At 39.4% G+C, this 23,203-nt stretch overlaps 1 protein-coding gene across 1 annotated transcript in view; it reads right to left on the bottom strand.

The window, feature by feature from the left end:
* The window catches only part of P3H2 (prolyl 3-hydroxylase 2), a 179,539-nt gene that overhangs the window by 4,316 nt on the left and 152,020 nt on the right, over positions 1 to 23,203 (bottom strand). Inside the window, exons 8-14 of the mRNA XM_002758186.6 lie at positions 22,633 to 22,727; positions 13,973 to 14,100; positions 13,292 to 13,387; positions 12,598 to 12,748; positions 11,594 to 11,711; positions 10,536 to 10,611; positions 3,806 to 3,946 (exon numbers count right to left, since the gene is read on the bottom strand). Coding sequence (XP_002758232.1) covers positions 3,806 to 3,946; positions 10,536 to 10,611; positions 11,594 to 11,711; positions 12,598 to 12,748; positions 13,292 to 13,387; positions 13,973 to 14,100; positions 22,633 to 22,727 — 805 coding nt within the window. The remainder of the gene's footprint in view (positions 1 to 3,805; positions 3,947 to 10,535; positions 10,612 to 11,593; positions 11,712 to 12,597; positions 12,749 to 13,291; positions 13,388 to 13,972; positions 14,101 to 22,632; positions 22,728 to 23,203) is intronic.

A 23,203-nucleotide genomic window follows, 5' to 3' on the forward strand; every position in this document is an offset into this window, starting at 1 on the left:
CAATTATCTTATGACTTGAAAACAAAGCCCCTTTCATGCAAGAGCTTGTAATGAAAAATGTTGACAAAAAGACAACAAGGCCAGCCGCAGTGGCTCACGCCTGTAATCCCATCACTTTGGGAGGCCCAGGCAGGCCGATCATGAGGTCAGGAGATTGAGACCATCCTGGCCAACACGGTGAGACCCCGTTTCTACTAAAAACACAAAAATTAGCTGGGCATGATGGTGCACACCCGTGGTCCCAGCTACTCGGGAGGCTGAGGCAGGGAAATTGCTTGAACCTGGGAGGCAGAGGTTGCAGTGAGCTGAGATTGTGCTGCTGCACTCCACCCTGACAACAGAGTGAGACTCTGTGTATAAAAAAAAAAAAAAAGGCAACTAAAAGGCCAAATATACTAAGTAACAGAAAACTAAATTGCTGCCACATCTAAATAAAAAGCCCAACTACTACTTTACAAATATGAAGAAAAAACAATTTTTTTTTTTGAGACAGAGCCTTACTCTGTTGCCCAGGTTGGAGTGCAGTGGTATGTTCTCGGCTCACAGCAACTTTCGCCTCCTGGGTTCAAGCAATTTTCCTGCCTCAGCTACCCCAGTAGCTGGAATTACAGGCATGCACAACCATGCTCAACTAATTTTTATATTTTTAGAAAAGAAGGGGTTTTGCCACATTGGCCAGGCTGGTCTGGAACACTTGACCTCAGGCAATCTGCCAGCCTCAGCCTCCCCAAGTGCTAGGCCTAGCCGAGGAAAACAATCTTTATGCTTAACAAATTAACACATACAAAGCTTTCACATCTGTTGACCACAAGAAATTATTATAATCCTGTCTAACATAAAGGGAAAGAAATGCAAGAGCTGGAACCAATATATATGAAGCTTCAAACATCCTTGCATCCTTAAGAGAATGTTGCTAAGTACTCTTTGATAAATGAGAACCTTTAAAGTAATTCATAATAAGCATGAGGATCTGCCAGCTCTAATGACTCGCTCGTAGGTAGGCATTTTCTGCTCAGGGATTCAATCTGAGAAAAGACGTCTAAGCCAGGGACTCCCAAACTGCTGCTGCACATTAGAATCACCTGGAGAGCTTTTAAAACTCCTGAAACCCAGATATTAGTAGTTTGTAAAGATCACCAGATGATTTCCACGTGAAGCAAAGAACATGCATCACCGCCTGGGTTAATTAAGTTGCGGAAGAGGTTCTGGTCATTTCCCACTGTGGCCACTAGATGCCGCTACCGCCGGAAGAGTGGAGAGTTTCTCGTACTTTTCCGTCAGAGGAATGGATATTGGCATTGATGTTTCCTGATTAGAAAGGAGCAAAGAGGGCGGGGCATGGTGGCTCATGCCTGCCTGTAATTCCAGCACTTTGGGAGGCCGAGAAGGGTGGATCACGAGGTTAGGAGTTCAAGACCAGCTTAGCCAAGATGGTGAAATCCCGTCTCTACAAAAAATACTAAAATTAGCCAGATGTGATAGTGGGAGTGTATAATCCAGAGCCAGTAACCCCAGATACTCGGGAGCTTGAGGCAGGAGAATCTCCTGAACTCAGGAGGCAGAGGTTACAGTGAGCTGAGATCAGGCCACTGCACTCTAGCCTGGTCGACAGAATGAGACTCCAACTGAAAAAAAAAAAAGAAGAGCAAAGAAAACTTACTTAGTGTGAGCTTATTTTGAGAGAACAATAACTTGGAAGAGAACGTTTGGATTGTGAATGATGAAACAGATTAAATGTCTGCTGAATTGAGTATTAAAATAGTGATGTAATTTTTCAATAATTTAGCTTCACTGTCTACCCACTTATGTAGGTTCCTTAGTTTAAAAAAAAAAAAGGTGCTTTGATGGAATGCTGGCATTTTGGAGACAGAAAATACAAAGATATAAAATAATGATCCGGGAAGGCAATTGTTCATTCCACTCTGAAGTTTTCAGGACTCTGTGCTCTCAGGACTCTGTGCTCTCCTTTTGTCAGGGCCGGACTTACTTACTTACTTCCTCCCTCCCTCTCTCTCTCTCTCTCTCTCTCTCTCATTTCTTTCCTTCCTTTCTTTCCTTTTTCTCATTTTTTTTTGAAACAGTCTTGCTCTTATCGCTGAGGCTGGAGTGCAATGGCCCGATCTCGGCTCACCGCAACCTCCACCTCCTGGGTTCAAGTGATTCTCTTGTCTCAGCCTCCCGAGTAGCTGGGATTATAGGATACTGCCACCGCGCCTGGCTAATTTTTGTATTTTTAGTAGAGACGGGGTTTCACCTTGTTGGCCAGGCTGGTCTCAAACGCCTGACCTCAGGTGATCCACCCGCCTCGGCTTCTCAAACTGCTGTGATTATAGGCAGAAGCCACCTCTCCCAGCCAGGGCCATTCTTTCCATGCCTGGTTATCCTCTTCTTTTATAGGTCTGAGCTTATAGAAGTCTTCCTTGATTCCCCGCTACAAAACGTATACTGCTGTCTTCTCACGGCCTATTTACCAGTTGATCTGTCCAAGCGCCTTGTAGTCAGAGACCTTGTTCTGTTTACCCTTCTACCCCTAGGGCCTACCAGGCAGAATTTCCCAGGCAGATAATAATAGGTCTTCTGTACAATAAAAGGTCATAATAGGTATTTTGTAAAATATATGAAAGAATGGCTTAGAGAATGTGGACAACCACTTTGTGAGCTGGGTTTGATAGTGAAAAGTAGATGAGAAAAAGGCATTATTTTTAAATCGTTTCTGATGAAATTGCATTCAATTTAGGAATCTAACAAAGAAAACTGGATAAAATGCCATTTGTAAGAATAGAATTTCATAGCTTCATCAATACTTGGGGCGGGAGAAGACTTGGAAGTCAGCCAGTCCAGCCTCTGCTACGATGTTTCAGATTCCTTCCTCCGTTCCAGCGGTTGCCTGGGCTTTGACTGGAGCCATCCAATCAGCACTTCCGAAGCAGATAATGTGGCCAAACTGTGGTGACTATTTGGAAGTTATTCCTGTGTTGAGCCCAGATTTTCCCTCCAGGGCCCCTAGGCATTGGTCGTAATTCATGCCTCTGCAGCTTTGCAAGTAGAGACTATGACATCTGCCCATGTGCTTCCAAAAGGATGAGCTCATGCTCTCCTCCTAAGTGTCCTCAGCTACTTTGCAAACAATAATAATAGTTAAATATTTAATGTAATAATAGTAATAATCTTTTAGGTTTCCTTACCTTCTTCTAAATATGTTTCATAAATGATTCAAAACTGTTTGTCATCATTTGTAAGGAAACAAATCAGTCTCCTGGGTGACCAATAAAAAGTGATTCCTCCTTGATGCCACTTTTTTTTTTTTTTCCAGACAGAGTCTTGCTCTGTTGCCCAGGCTGAAGTGCAGTGGTGCAATCTCGGCTCACTGCAAATTACACATCCCAGGTTTGAGCGATTGTCCTGCCTCAGCTTCCCGAGTAACTGGGATTACAGGTGCATGCCACCACACCCAGCTAATTTTGTATTTTTAGTAGGGATGGGGTTTTACCATGTTAGGCTGGTCTCAATCTCCTGACCTTAAGTGATCCACCCACTTTGGCCTCCCAAAGTTCTGGAATTACAGGCATGAGCCACTGTGCCTGGCCTTACAACTTGTTAATAAGCTCAAGACATGTTAGTAACTATCAGTTATCACTGATGTAGCTATTTCTGCAAAGAGCTTCACTCATTAGAACATATCTGATTAAGAACTGCCTTTGTAGCCCCTCTTCTTTCCCTCAGATGAAGCAGTTTAAAGGACTTCTCAGATGAAGCAGTTCATGCAGCAAGCCTAATTGTCTTTCTTGATGGGTGAGAAACTCACCAATTCTCTATAAAGTGGGTCCAGGGTGAACCACAGAGCCACTGCACACCTCTGGCCCTTCGTGACTGCCTTCACTCCATGAGGGTTCTCTCCCCCAGATGAGAAGCTGATCATGCGCCCACATTTTGGTTTTATAGAGGCCTGAGAAAAAAGGAAAAATTAGACTTTCATTTGCTGTATCATAAACATTTCCACAACTCCTATTCCTCCAGCCTGTGAGATTATTTCAGTTAAGGACTGAACCGAAGAAGAAAAGGAATCCTGGGATTGAAGATGATGTAAACCGTCTCAATTTTCTCAGCTGTAAGGCAAAGTTAAGGTCAAAATAATATATACCTCAGAAAATAAAAGTTTTTTCAAGTAAAATGGGTGGTAAAGTCCACATTCATAGCAATCGTTCAATACGTGCTATGACAATAGCCTGCAAATTCAAAGAAGGCAGTTTTTCTCTCATCATCCATTTCCTTAGCACTATCAAAGCATCCGGATATGAGGTAGATGTCCATGCCATACTTGTGGAATTTTTTTAAAAAAGAACGGAATATTTGCAGTGCTGGAAAAGTTATGTTATTGATCTAGGTGGTGGTTACATGAGTGTATGTTCCTTCTAATTTTTAAATTGTACATTCATAGTGTATGTACTTTTCACAATACAAACATTTTTAAAACTCTAAAGTAATAATTCAGCATGAGATTTCATTTCCTTTACCCTCTTCTTTCCCAGTGGTTATTTTTGGCATTGTTTGAACATCTCTAGTGGTGAGAACCCACCTCCACTGGAGTGGCCTATTCACCATGGCCTTTAAGTGTTTTTAAGATTGACATGGTCCTTCCAAGCTTGTGCACTGCTCAGGTGGAACTGTCCACAGTTTAGGGAGAAGAGAGCAGTGAGAGAAAAAGGGCAGAAGATCAAACAAGCTGGCACTTCAAGTTGAATGAGCTTAAGCAACTGATTAGTAGAGGCTATGAGTAGAGTCCATTTTTTCTTCCTTGGGAAATGCAGAAACTTTATTCATTCCTCAGTATAGCTCAGAAAAGTAAAGTAAAACCAAAAAAGTGGCTCTAGCCATTTTACTAGGTAAGCACATGGGCTGGTTCTAACTAGCATTTTCTGAACTGACTTGAGTTGACATATGCCTGAAAATTGTTGGTATCCTTCCGCATAAAATGAGCTTGCTGGTTTTTAATGCTAGCTACAGGAAGAATCTTTTAAAATTTCCTAAAGTCCTTGACTGCTACATAACATCGGTACTCCCAGACTGTGTGACTACATAGGGAAAGTTGGAGGTAGGTGGAGGAGTCAGAAAGCCAGAGAGCCAGGTGGGTGCATATGTGTTTATGTGTGTGCATGTGTGTATTTGTGTCTATGGGAATCTGCATGTGTGTGTATGTGTGATTTGTGTGCAAGTGTTAAGAAGAGCAGAAAACAGCAGTCTGTTTCTTGTTACTCTCCTATTCACAATAACTAAAGAGTGATTTGTCTTTGCTAGGACTGCTTTTCCTAAACAACTTTACCAAGGCAGATTTTCTGATATAAATCTGGAGGGTTCACTAGTTAGTGGTATCCTCAGTGTCAATCAGATTCTGTTTTTCTGGAGAAGGAATTTGTACATTTCCACATAGAAACAGCAACATAAATGAAATGTAAAACTTATGAGGTAGGATAGAGAAGCCTTCTGATTAATGCCTTGGGATGTTGGAGTTTCAGGTTTTCTGGGCTGCCCCTTCCCAGGTGCTGGTCATGACTCACTTAAGCACACATCTACCAATGCTTCTACATGATTACCAGGTCTTGATAACATGTTATAAGACTAAAAAAAGAGTATGGTGACAATTTAGTATTTTCTTTCTTGTGGAATTGAAAGTACCGTTAAACATGAATAGCTTTGGGAATGTTTAAGAAAAGAAGCTGTGAACTGCATGAGGCAGTTGGAATTGATTATAGGTGTGGGTTCACAAGGATCTCTAATCTCATCACACAGGGTACATCATATGATACATGTCAGGTATTTGGAGGAATAAAAAAAGCTTTAGTGAACCTGTTTCCATGTGTGTCATTGTTTCTACAGGAAAAATATGTTGTGAAGTTTAGATAAATGATTATAAACATACTTTCGTAACACAGCCCCATTTATACTGAATTTAATTTTTCATGAAACAAATGGAACTCATTAAATTTTATCTTTTTTGAACTTGCACAGAGAAACCAAAATCCCTGAATTCCCAAGTCTCACAAATAAATGGTCTATTGAAAAGAACCCGTATATCTTCCAAGTATACTAAGCATAATTTAAAATATTCCTTTTGCTTTCTGTCTAACTGATGATAGAGTTAGAAAAGCATTTGTGCTGTGATTGTCTTTAATAAAAGTAAAATTTCGAGAGATCGATCCAAGATGGCCGACCACTAACAGCTCAGGATTGTAGCTCCCAGTGAAAGCTCAGAGAACGAGACGACGCCACACTTTTAGACGAATTTTCGTCACTCACCGATTAGCCGATTCCCAGTGGAGGAGCCCCACGGGTCGCCAGCGTGACTCTTGTGGCCGCCGCAGCGGTTTTGCCGGTGTCTCGGTGAAGCAGCTCTTCATGCAGAGCCAACGGGACTGCTTCCCCTACTGACCGGAGTTTGGAGCTCCGGGAAGTCAGAGCCACTTGTTGCGGACTCAAGAGGGAAGACAGACCAGAGATTCCCGGGCAGAAGAGCACCATCAGTCTTATTGCTGCTATTTAGGCCGCCACAGTGGGTGGCTCAGATCCCAGCACTGGGAATCAATAAGTCAGACGTTGACTCAGAAACCTAATTAGAAAGGCGGTTCATCTACAATGAAGGGAAAAAAACAGCCTAAGAAGGCCGAGTATACTCAAAATCAGAACCCATCAGCAACAGAACAAGCCCTGATGGAAAAGGACTCATCAGCAACCGAACAAGCCCTGATGGAAAAGGACTCATCAGTAACGGAACAAGCCCTGATGGAAAAGGACTGTGTTCCATTATCTGAAGTAGGCTTTAAAAGGTGGATGATAAGAAACTTCTGGGAGTTAAATAAACTTGTTCTAACCCAATGTAAAGAAACTAAGAACTTGGAAAAAAGGTTAGATGAAATGTGAAAAGAATAGACAATATAGAGAGGAATACAAATGAACTTATGGAGTTGAAAAATACAACATGAGAACTTAGTGAAATATGTACAAGCTTAAACAGCCGAATGGATCAAGCAGAAGAACGGGTATCAGAGGTCAAAGACCAACTTAATGAAACAAAACGACGAGAATAGAGAAAAAAGGATAAAAAGGAATGAGCAAAGTCTCCAAGCAATATGGGACTATGTGAAGAGACCTAATATACGCTTGATTGGTGTACCTGAATGTGATGGAGAGAATGAATTCAAGCTGGAAAATACTCTCCAGGACATTATCCAGGAAAATTTTCCTAATCTAGCAAAGCAGGACACTATTCAACCCCAGGCAATACAGAGAACACCACGAAGATATTCCTCAAGAAGACCAACCCCAAGGCACATAATCATTAGATCCACCAAGATCAAAACGAAGGAGAAAATATTAAGGGCAGCCAGAGAGAAAGATCAAGTTACCCATAAAGGTAAGCCTATTAGGCTTACAGCAGATCTCTCAACGGAAACCCTACAAGCTAGAAGAGAGTGGGGGCCAATATTCAGTATATTTAATCAACAGAACTTTCAGCCCAGAATTTCATATCCTGCCAATTTAAGCTTTACATTTGAAGGAAAAATAAAATCTTTTAGGAACAAGCAAGTACTCAGAGATTTTATTACCACCAGGCCTGCTTTACAAGAACTTCTAAAAGAAGCATTATACACAGAAAGGAACAACCAGTATGACCCTTTCTAAAAATACACCAAAAAGTAAAGAGCATTAACATAAAGAAGAATTTTTATCAACGAAAGGACAAAATAGCCAGTTAATATCAAACGGCAGCAACCCTAAATTTAAATCGACCAAATCTCCCAATCAACAGATACAGACAAAATCTAATGGTATATCCAAAGATATACATAGACTCAAAATAAAGGATTGGAAAAAAAAAAAGTACCAACCAAATGGAGAGAAAAAATAAATAAATAGAAAGCAGGAGTTGCAACTCTCACACTTAATAAAATAGATTTCAAAGCTACAAGGATGCAAGGGTAAAAGGATTAATGCAACAATAAGAGATCTTAACACCCAGATACATAAGACATATAATGAGATTTAGATTCAACAAGACAACAAATTGATAACAATATCCAGGACTTGAACTCAGAGCCAGAACAAATAAACACAATAGAGGTCTCCATTTTAAACACATAAAATATGCATTAACCACTTTAAACACTCAAAATATTGATCGGCCATTATTGAAACCCATTTTAGGAATGAAGTAATATTCCTTTTTCCCTCTTTTTCTTTTTTCTCCTTCTTTTTCTCTTTTTCCCTCAAAAAAGAAAAGTAAAATTTCAGCCATATTTCAAATAATTATCCAACTTCCCTATTTTTCCAAAGTGAAGGACTCAGAAGACTTTACTTCCCATGTGGACTCAAGCTATGCCATCTCTCTGCTCCATTTGTTCCTCCACAGTCAAAGGGAAACTTAAACAAAAATATACCAATTTTTTTGATTGTTATTACTGGTACTAGAATCACCGCCTGTGGGAAAGGGATTAAAAACTGGTTTATCTAAAATTTTAGTTATCTACATTATTCCCTAAAATGTCATTGTATGCATTATTATGAAGTGTAAGTAATTTGGGAAAAATAAATGTTCTCAAATAGAAGCTTTTGGATTAAAAAATTGTTTATCACTCATAAGTGGGTGTTGAATAATGAGAATACATGGACACAGGGAAGGGAACATTACACACTGGGGCCTGGGTGGTTGGGGGCTAGGGGAGGAGTAGCAGGAGGTGGGGGGATTAGGGAGGGATAGCATTAGGAGAAATGCCTAATGTAGATGACGGGGCGATGGATGCAGCAAACCACCACTATGGCACATGTATACCTATGTAACAAACCTGCACGTTCTGCACATGTACCCCAGAACTTAAGGTATAATAATAATATAACATAAAAACAATTGTTTAAATTGGTTTTACTTTTTTCAGGGGAGGTTAGATTCAGTGTTTTTAAAAATAGTTACAGATTTTAATTAAAACTGTAGCACTCTCTAAGGAGAATATGATCTACTTTCACGTCTTTAAAAAGCAGAATTCCAGTTAACTTGACAGTCAACAGTTAATGAAATAGGCATACCCTGCTTTAAGCATTGAGCATTTCCAAATATGGCCACTAGATGGAGGAGAAGCAAAGAAATCTTTTCAACCACCTGACTTTCAAACTGCGAAGTGCCAGTATTTTTGTACCTCAGTTTCAGAGTTAGCAGAGATCAGAAATCAAATGCTTCCTACACACAAGCTTTCCCAGAAGTGGAAAAAAAAAAAAACTTCTGGATTAAAAATTCCAGATTGTCAATCTTGATTTAATATATCAGATTATGGAGCATTAAAGTATTCCTATATTAGTATTTAAGCTTTTTACAAAAAAGTGAGGCATCATAACCTTTTTAACATACATTATTGCATAAAGTTGCATGAAATTTTTTTTAGTTATAATAATTCTTCTAGACAATTTTAACCAGAATCCTCATAGGAATCACCTTTAAACCCAGTGATACATACTTTTTGATGTTATCTGCTTATACCACAGTATTGTGTCATGAATGACATATGTGTGCCATGAATCATATATATATTTTACTAATAAGAAAAGCATGTAAGCTATGAGGAGAAAAGCATAAAATTCAAGAAAAGTTTTAGAAATAGCTTCTATAATGCCAACACTTTGAAGTTTATCACATACATGTCCCAACTATTTACATTTTGTATGGTGGAAAGAGATACCTGATAAACTATAATCTAATTACTTTCTCAATTGCAAAATATGTTTCTCTACCATTGTGTATGCTCTTTGGCTTAAAGTCCAAAGGATGCTAACTATATAATCTTTAAGTACTAAGTAGGCTTGTTTTCCAAAGGCACAGGTTTGCTTAGGAAGATGATGGTTGAATTGAGCTTTTGATTTGCTCTTTATTTACATATATTTGTGTATGTGTATGTGTGTGTGTGTGTGTGTGTGTGTATCAATTTTCAGGTATAGGTTTATTACATACAATCACAATAGTATGTATTTCTATGCATATATATATGTGTATACCTATAGGTATACACACACATGTGTACATACACACATAGATGATAATTTTGGAAACTAGATATTTGAAGGCCAATGTTCAGTCCAAGTGTGTAGAACACTTGCAACCAGGTTACTTGAAAGACACCTTGTAGAATCATTTGACTTATTCTATAGAGACTTGTGTGACTTGGAAATGATGTTCTTATTTTCCATCAAACTACTTGACAAAGAATTACAAGACCTAGGTTTTGGTTCCAAGTCTAACACTAACTAGCTGAATAATCATGATAAATGCTTAATATCTAAATTCTTTAATTTATCCATCTCTACAACATACTAGAAGATTTTTATGGATGCTTCTAACCGTTTATAATCTATATACATTTACTGGGACTGTCTTAACCTCCTGAAATCTTGAGCTCAGAAGTATTTGAAATCCAACAGTCTTGAAGTCCACTTAGAAAAATGGCGATACTGAGCTAAAAAATACTAAATAAGAATGTAAGAATAGATTTACTTACAGTCACAGTCTTAGCATCCATCTCAGTGAATATGAATTCTCCTCCTTCAAAGTCATCATTCATATATAGGAGAGCACTATAAGAAGGAAGAAAAAAACCATCTGTACTATTACATGCTTACAATAGCATGGTCATAGAATACTGAAGACTGGTGATGTACTGTCCAGCCTCCATTCATAAATTTCCTTTGAACTAGTCATTGAAAAAATTGGCCCTCCAAACGCATAAACAGATCATATAGAGTTTGGGTTATACCTCCGAAAAGTTCACTTATTCCACCTTCATTAAAATTGTAATCATATGTCAAAGCTTTTGTCACACTTCACTTCTTCCCCAGAAAACCTAACTAGTTTTAATTTAGTCTAACCCTCTGAACCTGCCCACCTTATTTACAACTCTCTTCTTCCCTTATATAATAGTAACTCTAAAGGATATTTGTTTATTTTTTCCTCCTTAACTGCCTGGAGAGTTCCCTGTGGCCTAGTCAGGCCTTTCAGCTAGAGGGTGCTTAATCAATGTTTTGGAATCATGGACACAGTGTAGTAACAATGAACACATGCTGACTATAACTCCTGATTCTTTACACACTGAAATATCTTTCAATAGGTTAGGACATTCTTTTCTCCTGAGTTTCTAGTGTCTTATTTACAAAATGCAGACATCATTCTCCATGGGTGTGAATAACAGATAACTGATGTGATAAAGACCTCATGGGTGCCGAGATTCCATGCCCTTGTATTCTGACTGAAATACACATACCACAAGGAATATGTTCCAGAGGAAACAGGAATTTTTTTTGAAAAGCATACAATTTACTTTTTATATTAAAACAAAATGGATATTTTGTTGAATGGTGTGCAAAATGTGCATAATCTTTAAGATAAAAGTGAGATGATAATGTCACTTCTTGGTTATGGCAGCTGCATCAGAAGATTACTTGAGAATTTCTGCCTCAGAAATAAGAAAATGATATTAAGCAAAATAGAGCACCTTTCCAGCTTTCATTCTTTGAAAACTGTTAGGTAAAAGCTTTGTTTTGAAGCGGGTTCTAGCTCTACCTGTAGTCTCGAAATGTGTAAGCAGGAGGCTCCTTCCAGCATTCATTGGCCTCTGGATCCAACAGACAGTTGTCAGCATGGATGGGATGACTGAGGTCATTTCTTCTATCCTGCTGACCTGCCAGAAAAGGGAATAGAGAAGAACAAGAAATGAAGTGCGGCAACTTCCATCAAAGTAACTGACAATCTGTCTTCTCTCACTCCTGGTGTTCTTTGCAAATGCAGGGAGGTGAACAATGGGAAAGAATAGATGAAAGAACAGTGGACAAGTAGTTGAGTCTCTGTTCTGGTTTTGGCATGAACTGGAGGTGAAATCTTAAGTCACACCCATCTCTTCAGCTGTAAAAGTTCTTTCTGATATAAACATACGTGAAAAAAGTCCATACATTTCATGGGTTGTACTTCATGTGGGGCAGCAAAACAATGAGGATGAAATGAAAATGTAAAAAAAAAAAAAAGAATATTTAATTCAGCTAAAACTTCCCAAGTGCAAGAGTCTATTCCTATGATATCATTCTATTCGTCATTCTATTCTATGCCCTCCCCTATTTAGGGGGCATAAGAGAAGACATAGAGAAGAAATCAGGATGAGCAGGGACTGAGGTGGTCTCTGTCTTTTTAAGAGCATTTATTTCAATCATCTCTTCATCTTCTATGCTTCCACTTAATGCTGGTAGACATCATGGTGACTATAATTTCCATGTTCCTGATTCCTCAAAATGGAAAACCTACAGCAGAAAAGCATTTTTTTTTTTTTTGTGAGACTTCACCAATTAGGAAAAATTAATTTGGAAGTGAAAATGTTCAGAATGAGGTCTGGAACTTAAGAAAACCAAAATGAAGAAAAAGAGAGAAAGAGAATAGGAGTTCCTAAGCACCGTTTGTTTTAGAAATCTAGGGTTCATCTAGAATATGAACTATCATGCTACAGAGCTTTGTTTTGCATTCTTTTATTTCCCATTGTATTGCTGGTAAAAGGGAACCCTCTCAGACTGGAATCTCACCAGACAGGGCTGTTCGGCAGACCATGTGTGTATAGGAAAAATACAGAGTTGAGTTCAGCATAAAATAAGATTCTACAATCTTTCGAGCCTTTTCACTGATGTCATAAAACAGACGGGCGCTTTTCAGTGGAACTCGACCTTCATAACCAGACTGAAAAAAAAAAAAAAGCACATTAGAAACAAATGGCTTCATTGGAGTATGTAAGAAAAACAGGCACTAGATTGCATTGAGCTAATATAGGATTAGCATGTCTATATGGACTAGTGGGAAGGCCACTACATGTCTGTGGATTTCAATTAGGACATTGTGCCATTGGGAGTAAACTCTTCCCAATAACAGATGGAAAGCTAAAAGCTGCTTGGTTCCTCTTCTCTTCTATCATGATATGGTCCACCATCCTCTCTAACAACCCTTTCTGCAGTAAAGAATAATTACTTGTTTGAATATATTTTCACTGTTTGATCATGATCTCTGTAAAAAGAGGGACTGTGTATTTTTAGTCAGGATATGTAAAGTTTGATAAGTTGATAGCTGAATGGAGGAATGATGAAATACAAGGAAGGTTCCATTTCACACTTGCTTCCTTCAACTGTCCTAATAGGTACATATTCTAAACTTTTTTCTTTCCTATATCTGCCACTTACAGAAGTCTTAGGCTGGCACTAAGGAACTCAAAAGAAGTTAAGACTTTACTTTGAGTGCCTTCAGGACAGTTGCGCCTTCAAACTTTTCATTGGGCGTGTGGGGTGAAGTTTTTCCTCTGTATCCATCACCAACTATCATGATTCCCTGGAAGCAAATACGAGAAGATACTTCATCAATGATAACCATGTGTGTAGAGGAAAAATACTGAGTTGAGTTGATTTCATTGGGTCTCTTTTTCTGCTTTGGCTTCCAGAATGCTGAGAACTGTAGTCAACACTAAGAATCATCCTCATTTTAATCCAGGATGCTGCTATATTATTTCTTTTAATTAAAAGAGATATTTCTATTTAATCTTCATTCTATATTTTTACTATCAAATACTATCACTTTTTATGCAAATGAAAAGAATGTAAATTATTGATATATTGGCTAATTATTAATTAAAATAAAAGGCCTTCTCCAGCAACTTTATATGATAGGCAGGGACCTTGCTAGACAGCTGTTAGTCTAGGAAATATGCCAGTAGCTATTCCAGATCCTACCTGGGAAAACTAAAACAATCCCAACCGAAAGGCGGTGAAAGTTCCTCAGAAATAATCTATGTCTTTCTCCTAAAGAAAGTGCTATCTCAGGTCTTGTTTCCTGGCTCCAGATGAGACCAGGACTAAAGCAGTTCCAGCTTCTTGGTAGGCCAGTGCAGTGAGCTCCCCTCCTTCTCCCCGTCCTCACAGTGGCCACGCTGTAGAGCTCCCGGCACTGTTCTTCCGACAGGACGTTATCCAGGAGAACCCGCTGAGTCCCATTCAGCTGCTCCGAGTTGTAGACGAATGTGATGTTCTCATAGAGCAGAGGACCACCTGCAGGGACAGAGCACATTGTCTTCCCTGTTAACTCTGTCCCCGAAAAGGAAGCACAGAACACCAAACAGCTTTCAATGTGCAGTTTGAGTGAGTCAGTTTCCTCATGAATATTTAGAAATGCAATGACACCTTCCAAATGAGAAAGCTTGATAAACACAGTATAGATTCAGAAGAGAGATGTCTAACTATCAGGTTTCCTCATAATGTCATAATAATATGACATTTACACATTATTTTGGGAGAGACAGAACTATTTTTGCATTTGTTGCTAATGCTGATCCCAAAAAGTCAACTGGGTATCTCACAGGACTCTCTTCTGAGAAAACCCACCCTTCTCCATAGCCCCTCATTCATACCTCTGTCACAACACTACAGATTGCATGTTTGGGCCCCCAGACATGACATGCATGCCTCAGTTTCACTGGTGTCTAGAGAAATACCTTCACCAGGTAATTCAGGTAGTCACACCCAAGTCACTTGACTCCTCCTCAGTCTTCGTCCTACCATTAATCATTTCATTTATTAATCAGAATTTAGTTTGTTTTATGCTTGTACTTAGTCTTATAAATTAGTTTTGGTACTGATCCTAGGATGTCTTGCTTTTGGAGTATTTTTCTCTGTTCTCTATAGGTAAAATCTTCACATTTCTATTTCCATGTAGGAGGATTTCCTTTAGGAACTTACTCTCTTCCCAAAGAGAGACTGCAACTTTATAAAATTTACCCCATATAGCCTTTTCAGAGAGTGACACTTTTGGGACACATTTTAGGTTGTGAAATTACAAAATCAAGACCTGACAGAATCCTTTTTTCAAAGAGTAGGACTGAAGGACAAAGCCTCTGATAGATGGGAAATTTTCTGATGTAGCGCAGTGCTTCCTACCCTTTATAATACTCCTACAGGGCCTGATGTGTGCTTGTCCATAGCAACAGCTCAACATAAGAACAGCAGGGGTGGGGAAGACACAACCCCCTGCCACCCCGGGACTAGCAAAGGTCACCAACACATTGGCCTAAAACACCCCTGTTGAAGAAAGAAGAGACAATTGAAATTGATGTCTACTTTATCTCTATTAAACAGATTAGTAAGCTAGGGAAGAACACTCTCTAAATGTTTATTAGTCTAGCTAGGATAAAAGACTCACCACAGCTCATGATTAATGGAATATTAAAAGAATGTGGCAATGTTTCTCCATCTAGAGTAATGTTCGGTTATGTCTTAAAGCAACAGTTTCCTAAGGAGCTCCAGTGCTGGCAAACTATTTTTACTTCTATATATGCAATCATATTTTAATAGTTTCATACAGTACCAAAACTAATTTATAAGACTAAATACAAGCATAAAACGAACTAAATTCCAATTAACAAATGAAGTGAATAATTTTATTTTTCTGAAAATAAAAAGCTACTTTCCATATAAATATTCTACTCACTAATCTAGTCTGCTTCCTTTTGAGTCAGGGTTCCTTATAGTACTGTTGGTGTGTAATTGCTATTCTACCACAACTTTTCTCTATTTAAACTACTACACAATCTTAGTGTACCATGATTAATTTTGGCCTTTGCATCAGTCCATTTTCATGCTGCTAATAAAGACATACCCAACACTGGGTAATTATAAAGAAAAAGAGGTTTAATGAACTCACAGTTCCACATGTGGGGAGGCCTCACAATCATGGCAGAAGGCAAAGAAGGAGAAAGGCTTGTCTTACATGGTGGCAGGCAAGAGAGTTGTGCAGGGGAACTCCCATTTATAAAACCGTAAGATCTTGTGAGACTTATTCACTACCAGGAGAACAAACCGCCCCCGTGATTTGATTATCTCCACCTGGCCCTGCCCTTGACACATGGGATTATTACAATTTGAGGCGAGATTTGGGTTGGGACACAGCCAAACCACATTAGCTTTCATCTGGTCCTAATACATTATTTATAACTTCATTGTATTTCATTTATATCTAGTCTCTAACCATTGAAGTATTATGAATTGGTGTCAGTATGACCATAAATGTGTCCATTGAACTATGGAATCCCAAGACAGCAATTGGCTAGAAGATGGTCCCTTAGATAACCCCTAATTGCTTCTCTTAATTTTTAAAAATTGTGATCAGGCCGGGTGCGGTGGCTCAAGCCTGTAATCCCAGCACTTTGGGAGGCCGAGGCGGGTGGATCACGAGGTCAAGAGATAGAGACCATCCTGGTCAACATGGTGAAACCCTGTCTCTACTAAAAATACAAAAAATTAGCTGGGCATGGTGGCGCGTGCCTGTAATCCCAGCTACTCAGGAGGCTGAGGCAGGAGAATTGCCTGAACCCAGGGGGCGGAGGTTGCAGTGAGCCGAGATCGCGCCATTGCACTCCAGCCTGGGTAACAAGAGCGAAACTCTGTGTAAAAAAAAAATTGTGATCAAAATTTATAAATACGGAATTTTTGGATCCCAAGAATATATCCATAATCTCCCTGTTTTGGTATCACATCTTTTAGTTGATTAGAGAAACGTTTTTCTACAATTTACTATTTCTCAAATTTTGTTGCATTGAAAGTTCTGGGGAAGTACTGGGTTACATAAAATATAAGAGGACATTCATAACATTTATTATGTAAACAGGCCTTATTAATGTCCTAAGTAGTAATATAATATGCCGTAGTTTTTAGCCTTAATTGAATACAGTTCTCTCCCTCCCTACCCCATCCCCCAACTTTCTTCTGCACAGAGACTTTACAAAGGGCTGCAATGATCACTGCCTCACGACATTCATACCCCTGTGTAATCTGCTTCCCACAAGTGTGAGTGGAATCTGGAACTTACTTCTAAGCAGTAGAATATTGTGATAAGATGGCATTCCTGTGACTACATTACATAATATTGCAACTTCTGTCTTGCTAGTAGACTCAGTCTACTGTCTTCTCTGCTGGCACGCTGTGATGAAGCACGTGGCTATACTGAAGAGGATCACATGGCAAGGAACTGAGGGTGTCCTCCAGCCAACAATGAACTAGGAACTGAAAGACTTTTTAGTCTATTCCAAGAACTTTTTAGGAACTGAATTCTGCTATCTAACTTGGAGGAAGATCCTTCCCGGTCAAGCCATGGAAGAGACCTCAGCCCTGGTCAACAACTTGACTGAAACCTGCGAGAGATCCTGAAGCCAAGGACACAGTTACGTTCTCGCCAGACTCTTTCCCCACAGAAACTGTGAGATAATGAATGGATATTTTCATAAGCTACTATTTTTTGGGTTTTTTTGCAGCAATAAAAAACCCTTTAAAAAATGTATTTGACAAGGTCTCACTGTCACTCAGGCTGGAGTGCAATGGTGCCATCATCATGGCTCACTGCAGCCTTGACCTCCTGTGATTCCCCACCTCAGCCTCCCAAGTAGCTGGGACTATAGGCACGTGCCACCATGCTTAGCTTTTCTTTTTTTTTTTTTCAGCGTCTTGTTATGTTGCCCAGGTTGGTCTCCAACTACTGGGCTCAAGCCATCCTCCCTCCTTAGCCTACCAAAGTGCTGGGATTAGAGGCATGAGCCCCCATACTGAGCCAAGCAGTCTTTTAAAAATCCCTCCCAAAATCTTAGCATAGAATACAATTTGGAAAAGTCTGCTCTAATCTGTGTAGCTGATTAAGATTTGTAGTCAAATTGAGACAGGCCCTCCCTTAAATATTTGGAAAATAAACTGCATATTCCATTTCAATTTAGAAATATAAAAAGAAATGTTCCTTCAACAAGAAAGATAAGATACTTGTAGATTCACTAAAAAGCATTTGCTAATATAAAACTCAAGCAGAAATAAAAATCAGATGAGGGATTTAGTGAATTAAGTTGGTTTATACTTTGCCAAGTTTTTCTCTTTTTCTACATTAAGGGTATGTTATTTTAAACATTATTAGCTTATTTTCAAAATATGATTTTGAAAGCTAGTGAAACTAAAATATTTAGAAAAATGTCTACCATTCTTAAGCTCTGTTATAAGTATGTATTATTATTACTATCATTATTATTGAATTAATAAGCCACACCTGGAATACTGTGTTAAGCTCTGACTAAGACAACTTAATAAGCACACAGCTTTAAGAGAAGGTTACTGGGATATTGATAATTCTCCCAGCATTCCACAAGTAACAGGCAAAGATCAAGTAAAGGGTGTGTGAGACAGGAAGCCTTTTTGTTTGTTTGTTTTCTTTTCCTTTTTTTTGAGACAGAATCTCGCTCTGTTGCCCAGCCTGGAGTTCAGTGGTGCGATCTTGGCTCACTGTGATCTCTGCCTCCCGGTTCAAGTGATTCCCCTGTGTCAGCCTCCCAAGTAGCTGGGATTACAGATGCATGCCACCATGCCTGGCTAATTTTTTGTATTTTAGTAGAGATGGGGTTTCACCATGTTGGCCAGGATGGTCTCAATCTTCCGACCTCATGGCCCGCCCACCTTGGCCTCCTAAAATACTGGGATTATAGGTATGAGCCACTGCGTCCGGCCTGGAGTCCTAAACATCTGAATCTTGGGTTCTGGGAGAATCTTCATCAGAAATTGACCTTTCATGTAGCTAACATAATTCTTAATATTACTAAGTATAAAATTTTACAGATATTTCCTACATGTACATTTAACGAAAACAACCAATTACCCATCCACTAACCAAAAGGAAAAAAAAGATAAAAGAAACTCCACCACTCAACAGGCAAGTCAACCAGTCTACACATGACTAGTAGCACACCAGACAGGGGAAAACATTAAAATAAAAATAAAAATCTAGGCCAATAAATTGTGGTTTCTGGGGCCTGATTTGATGGCTTCAGCCAATTCTTAACCACAGCCCAAGAAGATTTAGTCAAACAACTTAATTCTTCTCTCATTCATAAAGTATGTGCCTGGCTCTGATTCTCTAGCTGCAACAAGAAAGGATCAGCTAAGGAAGTACTCCTTTGCACTCACCGTCTGACTCATGGCAAGAAGAATCACTTTATCAGAAATCCCACAGTGTCATACAAAGCATGATGGGGTGGGCAGGCTAACAAGCCCTTATATGAGTACAACCTTTTACCAAAAAAAAAAAAAAAAAAAGGCCGGGTGTGTTGGCTCACACCTGTAATCCCAGAACTTTGGGAGGCTGAGGCGGGTGGATTGCCTGAGCTCAGGAGGTCGAGACCAGCCTAGACAACATGGTGAAATCCCATCTCTACTAAAATTCAAAAAAATTGACCTAGTGTGGTGGTGTGTGCCTGTAGTCCCAGCTACTCGTGAGGCTGAGGCAGGAGAATTGCTTGAACCCAGGAGGCAGAGGTTGCAGTGAGCAGATATAGTGCCACTGCATTCCAGCCTGGGCAACAGAGTGAGTGAGACTCTGTCTCTTAAAAAAAAAAAAAATGCTTTTCATGTTCAATATCTTAAAACAGTTACTATCCTTTTACAGATAAAAAATATAGGGCCCAGAGAAATTGAGTCACTAGATCTTCATCATGAGAGCACATCAGACTAAGATAATTCCAGAAACTAGGCCTCCTGATTCCAATTTTATTCAACATTGTTTCTACTATCCCTTTACTGACTCTGGAATCATATCCAGCATCACGTTTAAAATTCTGGTGGGTTGGCTGGGCACAGTGGCTCACACCTGCAATCCCAGCACTTTGGGAGCCCAAGGCGGGTGGATCATCTGAGGTTAGTAGTTCGAGACCAGCCTGACCAACATAGTGAAACCCCATCTCTACTAAAAAAAAAAAAAAATACAAAAATTAGCCAGGCATAGTGGTTTGCACCTGTAATCCCAGCTACTTGGGAGGCTGAGATAGGAGAGTCACTTGAACCCAGGAGGCGGAGGTTGCAGTGAGCTGAGATCGCACCATTGCACTCCAGCCTGGGTGACAGAGTAAGATTCTGTCTTGAAAAAGAAAATCTGGTGGGTGAAAGGAGAATGAAAAAGTGACAAAAATGTTTTTAAGTAAGTTGCCATATTATGCATGTTTCATGGACTGAAGCCACTGTAAGATGTAGGTAGCTCTGGGTCACCCCAGCTTAATGCTTAGGAGCTGCCCAGTAGGAATAATGCTAAATACTAAATACCGTTAGGCATTCAGAGTAGCAGACAATCTCTTTGGGGAAGACGAGAAAAGCTGAAGTATACTTTATTCTGCAACGCATGACCCCTGACATCACCCTTTAGTCAGATTAAGATAGGAAAGTGTTTTCTGGTTGAGAACTTTGTCTTTATCTCCCACTGTCCTTAATTTATATCCTAATTAGGTATCCGATGACTGGACAATAGGCTTTTTCGTTGTTATATAATAATAAATATATTGGTATTTATCCCTTGTTTCTGACATTGAGCTCCTAAACCCCTTGGAATTTCCCAAGGGATAAGAGTGTCCTCTTATGTATGAGACCCTTTTAAAATCACTGTTAAGTTTATGCTGATGAGGTGACTTAGGGTAGGGCCCCTACAAAGACTCAGAATGGAGCTGGTCACCAGAAAGACCAAGTGATTAGGGAAATTAAACTTTTAGCTCCACCCACAGACCTCTGGGAAAGGAGTCTGGGGCCTGCAGATTAAGCTCTATAAAAACTCTTGAACAACAAGATTTGATGAGCTTCTAGGTGGCAGAGCACGTGGAGATGCTGGGAGGATGGTAGGGTGGTTTGCCCACGGATGTTATGGAAGCTCCTCCTCCCATCCCCCCACACCTTGCCCTATGTACCTCTTCATCTAGCTGTTCATCTGTATCCTTTATAATACACCAGTAAACACGACTGTTTCCCTGAGTTCTGTGAGATGCTCTGGCAAGTTAACCTAACCCAAAGTCAGGATCATGGGAACACTGGTCCATGAGGGTTGGGCTGAGCCCTTAACCTGTGGGATCTGACACTATTTCCAGAGAGACAGTGTCACAACTGAATTGGATTATTTGACACTCAGTTGCTATCCACTGGAGAATTACTGGTGTGTGTAAGAAAAAACTCACACACATCTGGCCGCAGAAGTATTCTGTATTGAATATGAGAGTACAGTATGGAAAAATGTTTTTTTGTCCTTCAGACCAGTAGGTTCCCAGAAAACATTCCATCCTAAAATCCACTAGCCACTTCAACCTAGACGATTCTGCAGAAATGGTCAATTTGGGTAGCCCAATCAATCATGATCATTCTCCATCACATGTAGTTTTCTGTTCTGCTCTTCTATTTACCTTTTAATCAGTTGCTGGATACCAGATTCCCTGGTAGCCAGGAAAAGAAAAATGCTTTGAAATTTGGCAACTGTCCTGGAGTTTCCCAAGCATTTACAGCAATGTGCTGGCTTACTGGCATGAACTTCCTGGGTGATTTCTCAGCTTAAAAGGCAACATGAACTCTGGCTGACCATGAAGCTCTCTGGCATTTGTAAAACAGCTTGGCCTTTGTGGCTACAAACTGAGGTCCAGGTCAGATTAGATGAGCATATTATCCTGTTTACTGCTTCAAACTGACTTGGAAGCTAAGGAAGGAAAGGGATGGGAAATGTGAGAGCTGTAGAGAGCCAAAATTTTTCAAATCAGAAGAATGTGCTGACGCGGTCTCCTGGGGAAAAGTACTGTACTTCTTCCCAATGCAGCATTTTGAAAGCCTCTTCTTATCGTGCAATTATTCAATCAATAGGTGATGCATTTTTGGTATCTACACTATTCTATGCTTCATGCAGCAGATGAAGAAATGGGATTTGGGTCAAATGCGTGGGTTCAAATGCCTGTTCAACCTGTTCTGGGCTATGAGACTTTAAAGAAGTCACTAAATCTTCCCACATGAGATTCTGTTAGTATTAAAATAGTGTGCAAAAAATAAATTGTGTGCAAATTTGCTGGGAAATCATAAAACATATAGATATAATAATTGTTAAGAATTGCTCCTGCTATTATTACTGCTAATAGTTTTTATTAATATAACAATGTTTGGCTCTACTTAGAAACTATTTTTGGCAACATTCCACCCGTGTTTCCACTAATTTTGATCTTACCTAGGTAGGTATATAATGTTTCACTTGCTTCACCTCTGTGCCTTTGCTCCATTTCTTTTAACCACTAGAATGGTTCCCTCTTCATGCATCCTACTAAATTCTGCTTTCTCTAAAGGCCCTGCTCAGATCTATGTGCTTCAAGCATCTAAGATCAACTAAACTAATATATCACGGAGCCTGCCTCCTCTCCACGTTCCTCTGAACCCACACTACCTAGCACTCACTGACGCTGTAACGTAAGCCAGCCATAGGAAATTGCTAAGCCTCTGGTATTCCGAGAATGGTGATGACCATGCAAGATTCCTATGGGAAACAGACAAGGGAGTGAATGTGGAGGCAATTTTTAAAAAAACCTATGGTAATAATATATAAATCTAACACATTCTTGTATTTAAGTCTTGCCTTCAGGCTATTAGGGAGAATAATAGCTTAGTCCTTTCGTTATTTTCTAGAGGAAGTGGGTTCTTCCTTGATCTGAATAAGAACTGGTCAAGCCCCAAATTCCCCTTCCCCTCTTTATAGAGTAAACGTGTACAGCTACTTACCTTCTCTTAGGTCTCGATCTATCTTGGGTGATAACTTTTTACCCATTGACAATCCGTGAACTTCTGCTCCCTCTATGTTCACTCCTGAAGGGACCCTGCCCAGTCAAAAAATTTAAAATGGAAATTCGTTATTGAATAGCAACATTCAAAGGCAAAGAATACTTTACCCAGGTAGTCTATGATTCTATATTGTATATTTTGTTGTACACAAGTTCACCTGTCTTTTAAAGTCAAATTAAGTATCTCTGCCTCTTTGAAGTTCTCTATTTCCTCAGTGAGTTTGCTTTATTTCATGCCGCCAATTCTTCTTAGCAACCTTTATTACAATTAATTGTATTCATAACCTGCTTCAGATTAGACTCTAATCTCAACAGAGTAGGAAAATAATTATCATGTGCATCTTTATAATGCTCAGAGTGTCCAATGGGGCCTGGAACATGGAGTGCATTATTGAACAATTGTTGAATTGAAATGAATTATGTCATAATGTAGAAGTTCAAATATAGTCAAAATAATGACTATTTTGAGAAAGAAGACACAGGTTTGTCATTTCCAAACACACAAATGATAG

This window comes from Callithrix jacchus, chromosome 15 (genome assembly GCF_049354715.1).
Source record: "Callithrix jacchus isolate 240 chromosome 15, calJac240_pri, whole genome shotgun sequence".
NCBI lineage: Eukaryota > Metazoa > Chordata > Mammalia > Primates > Cebidae > Callithrix > Callithrix jacchus.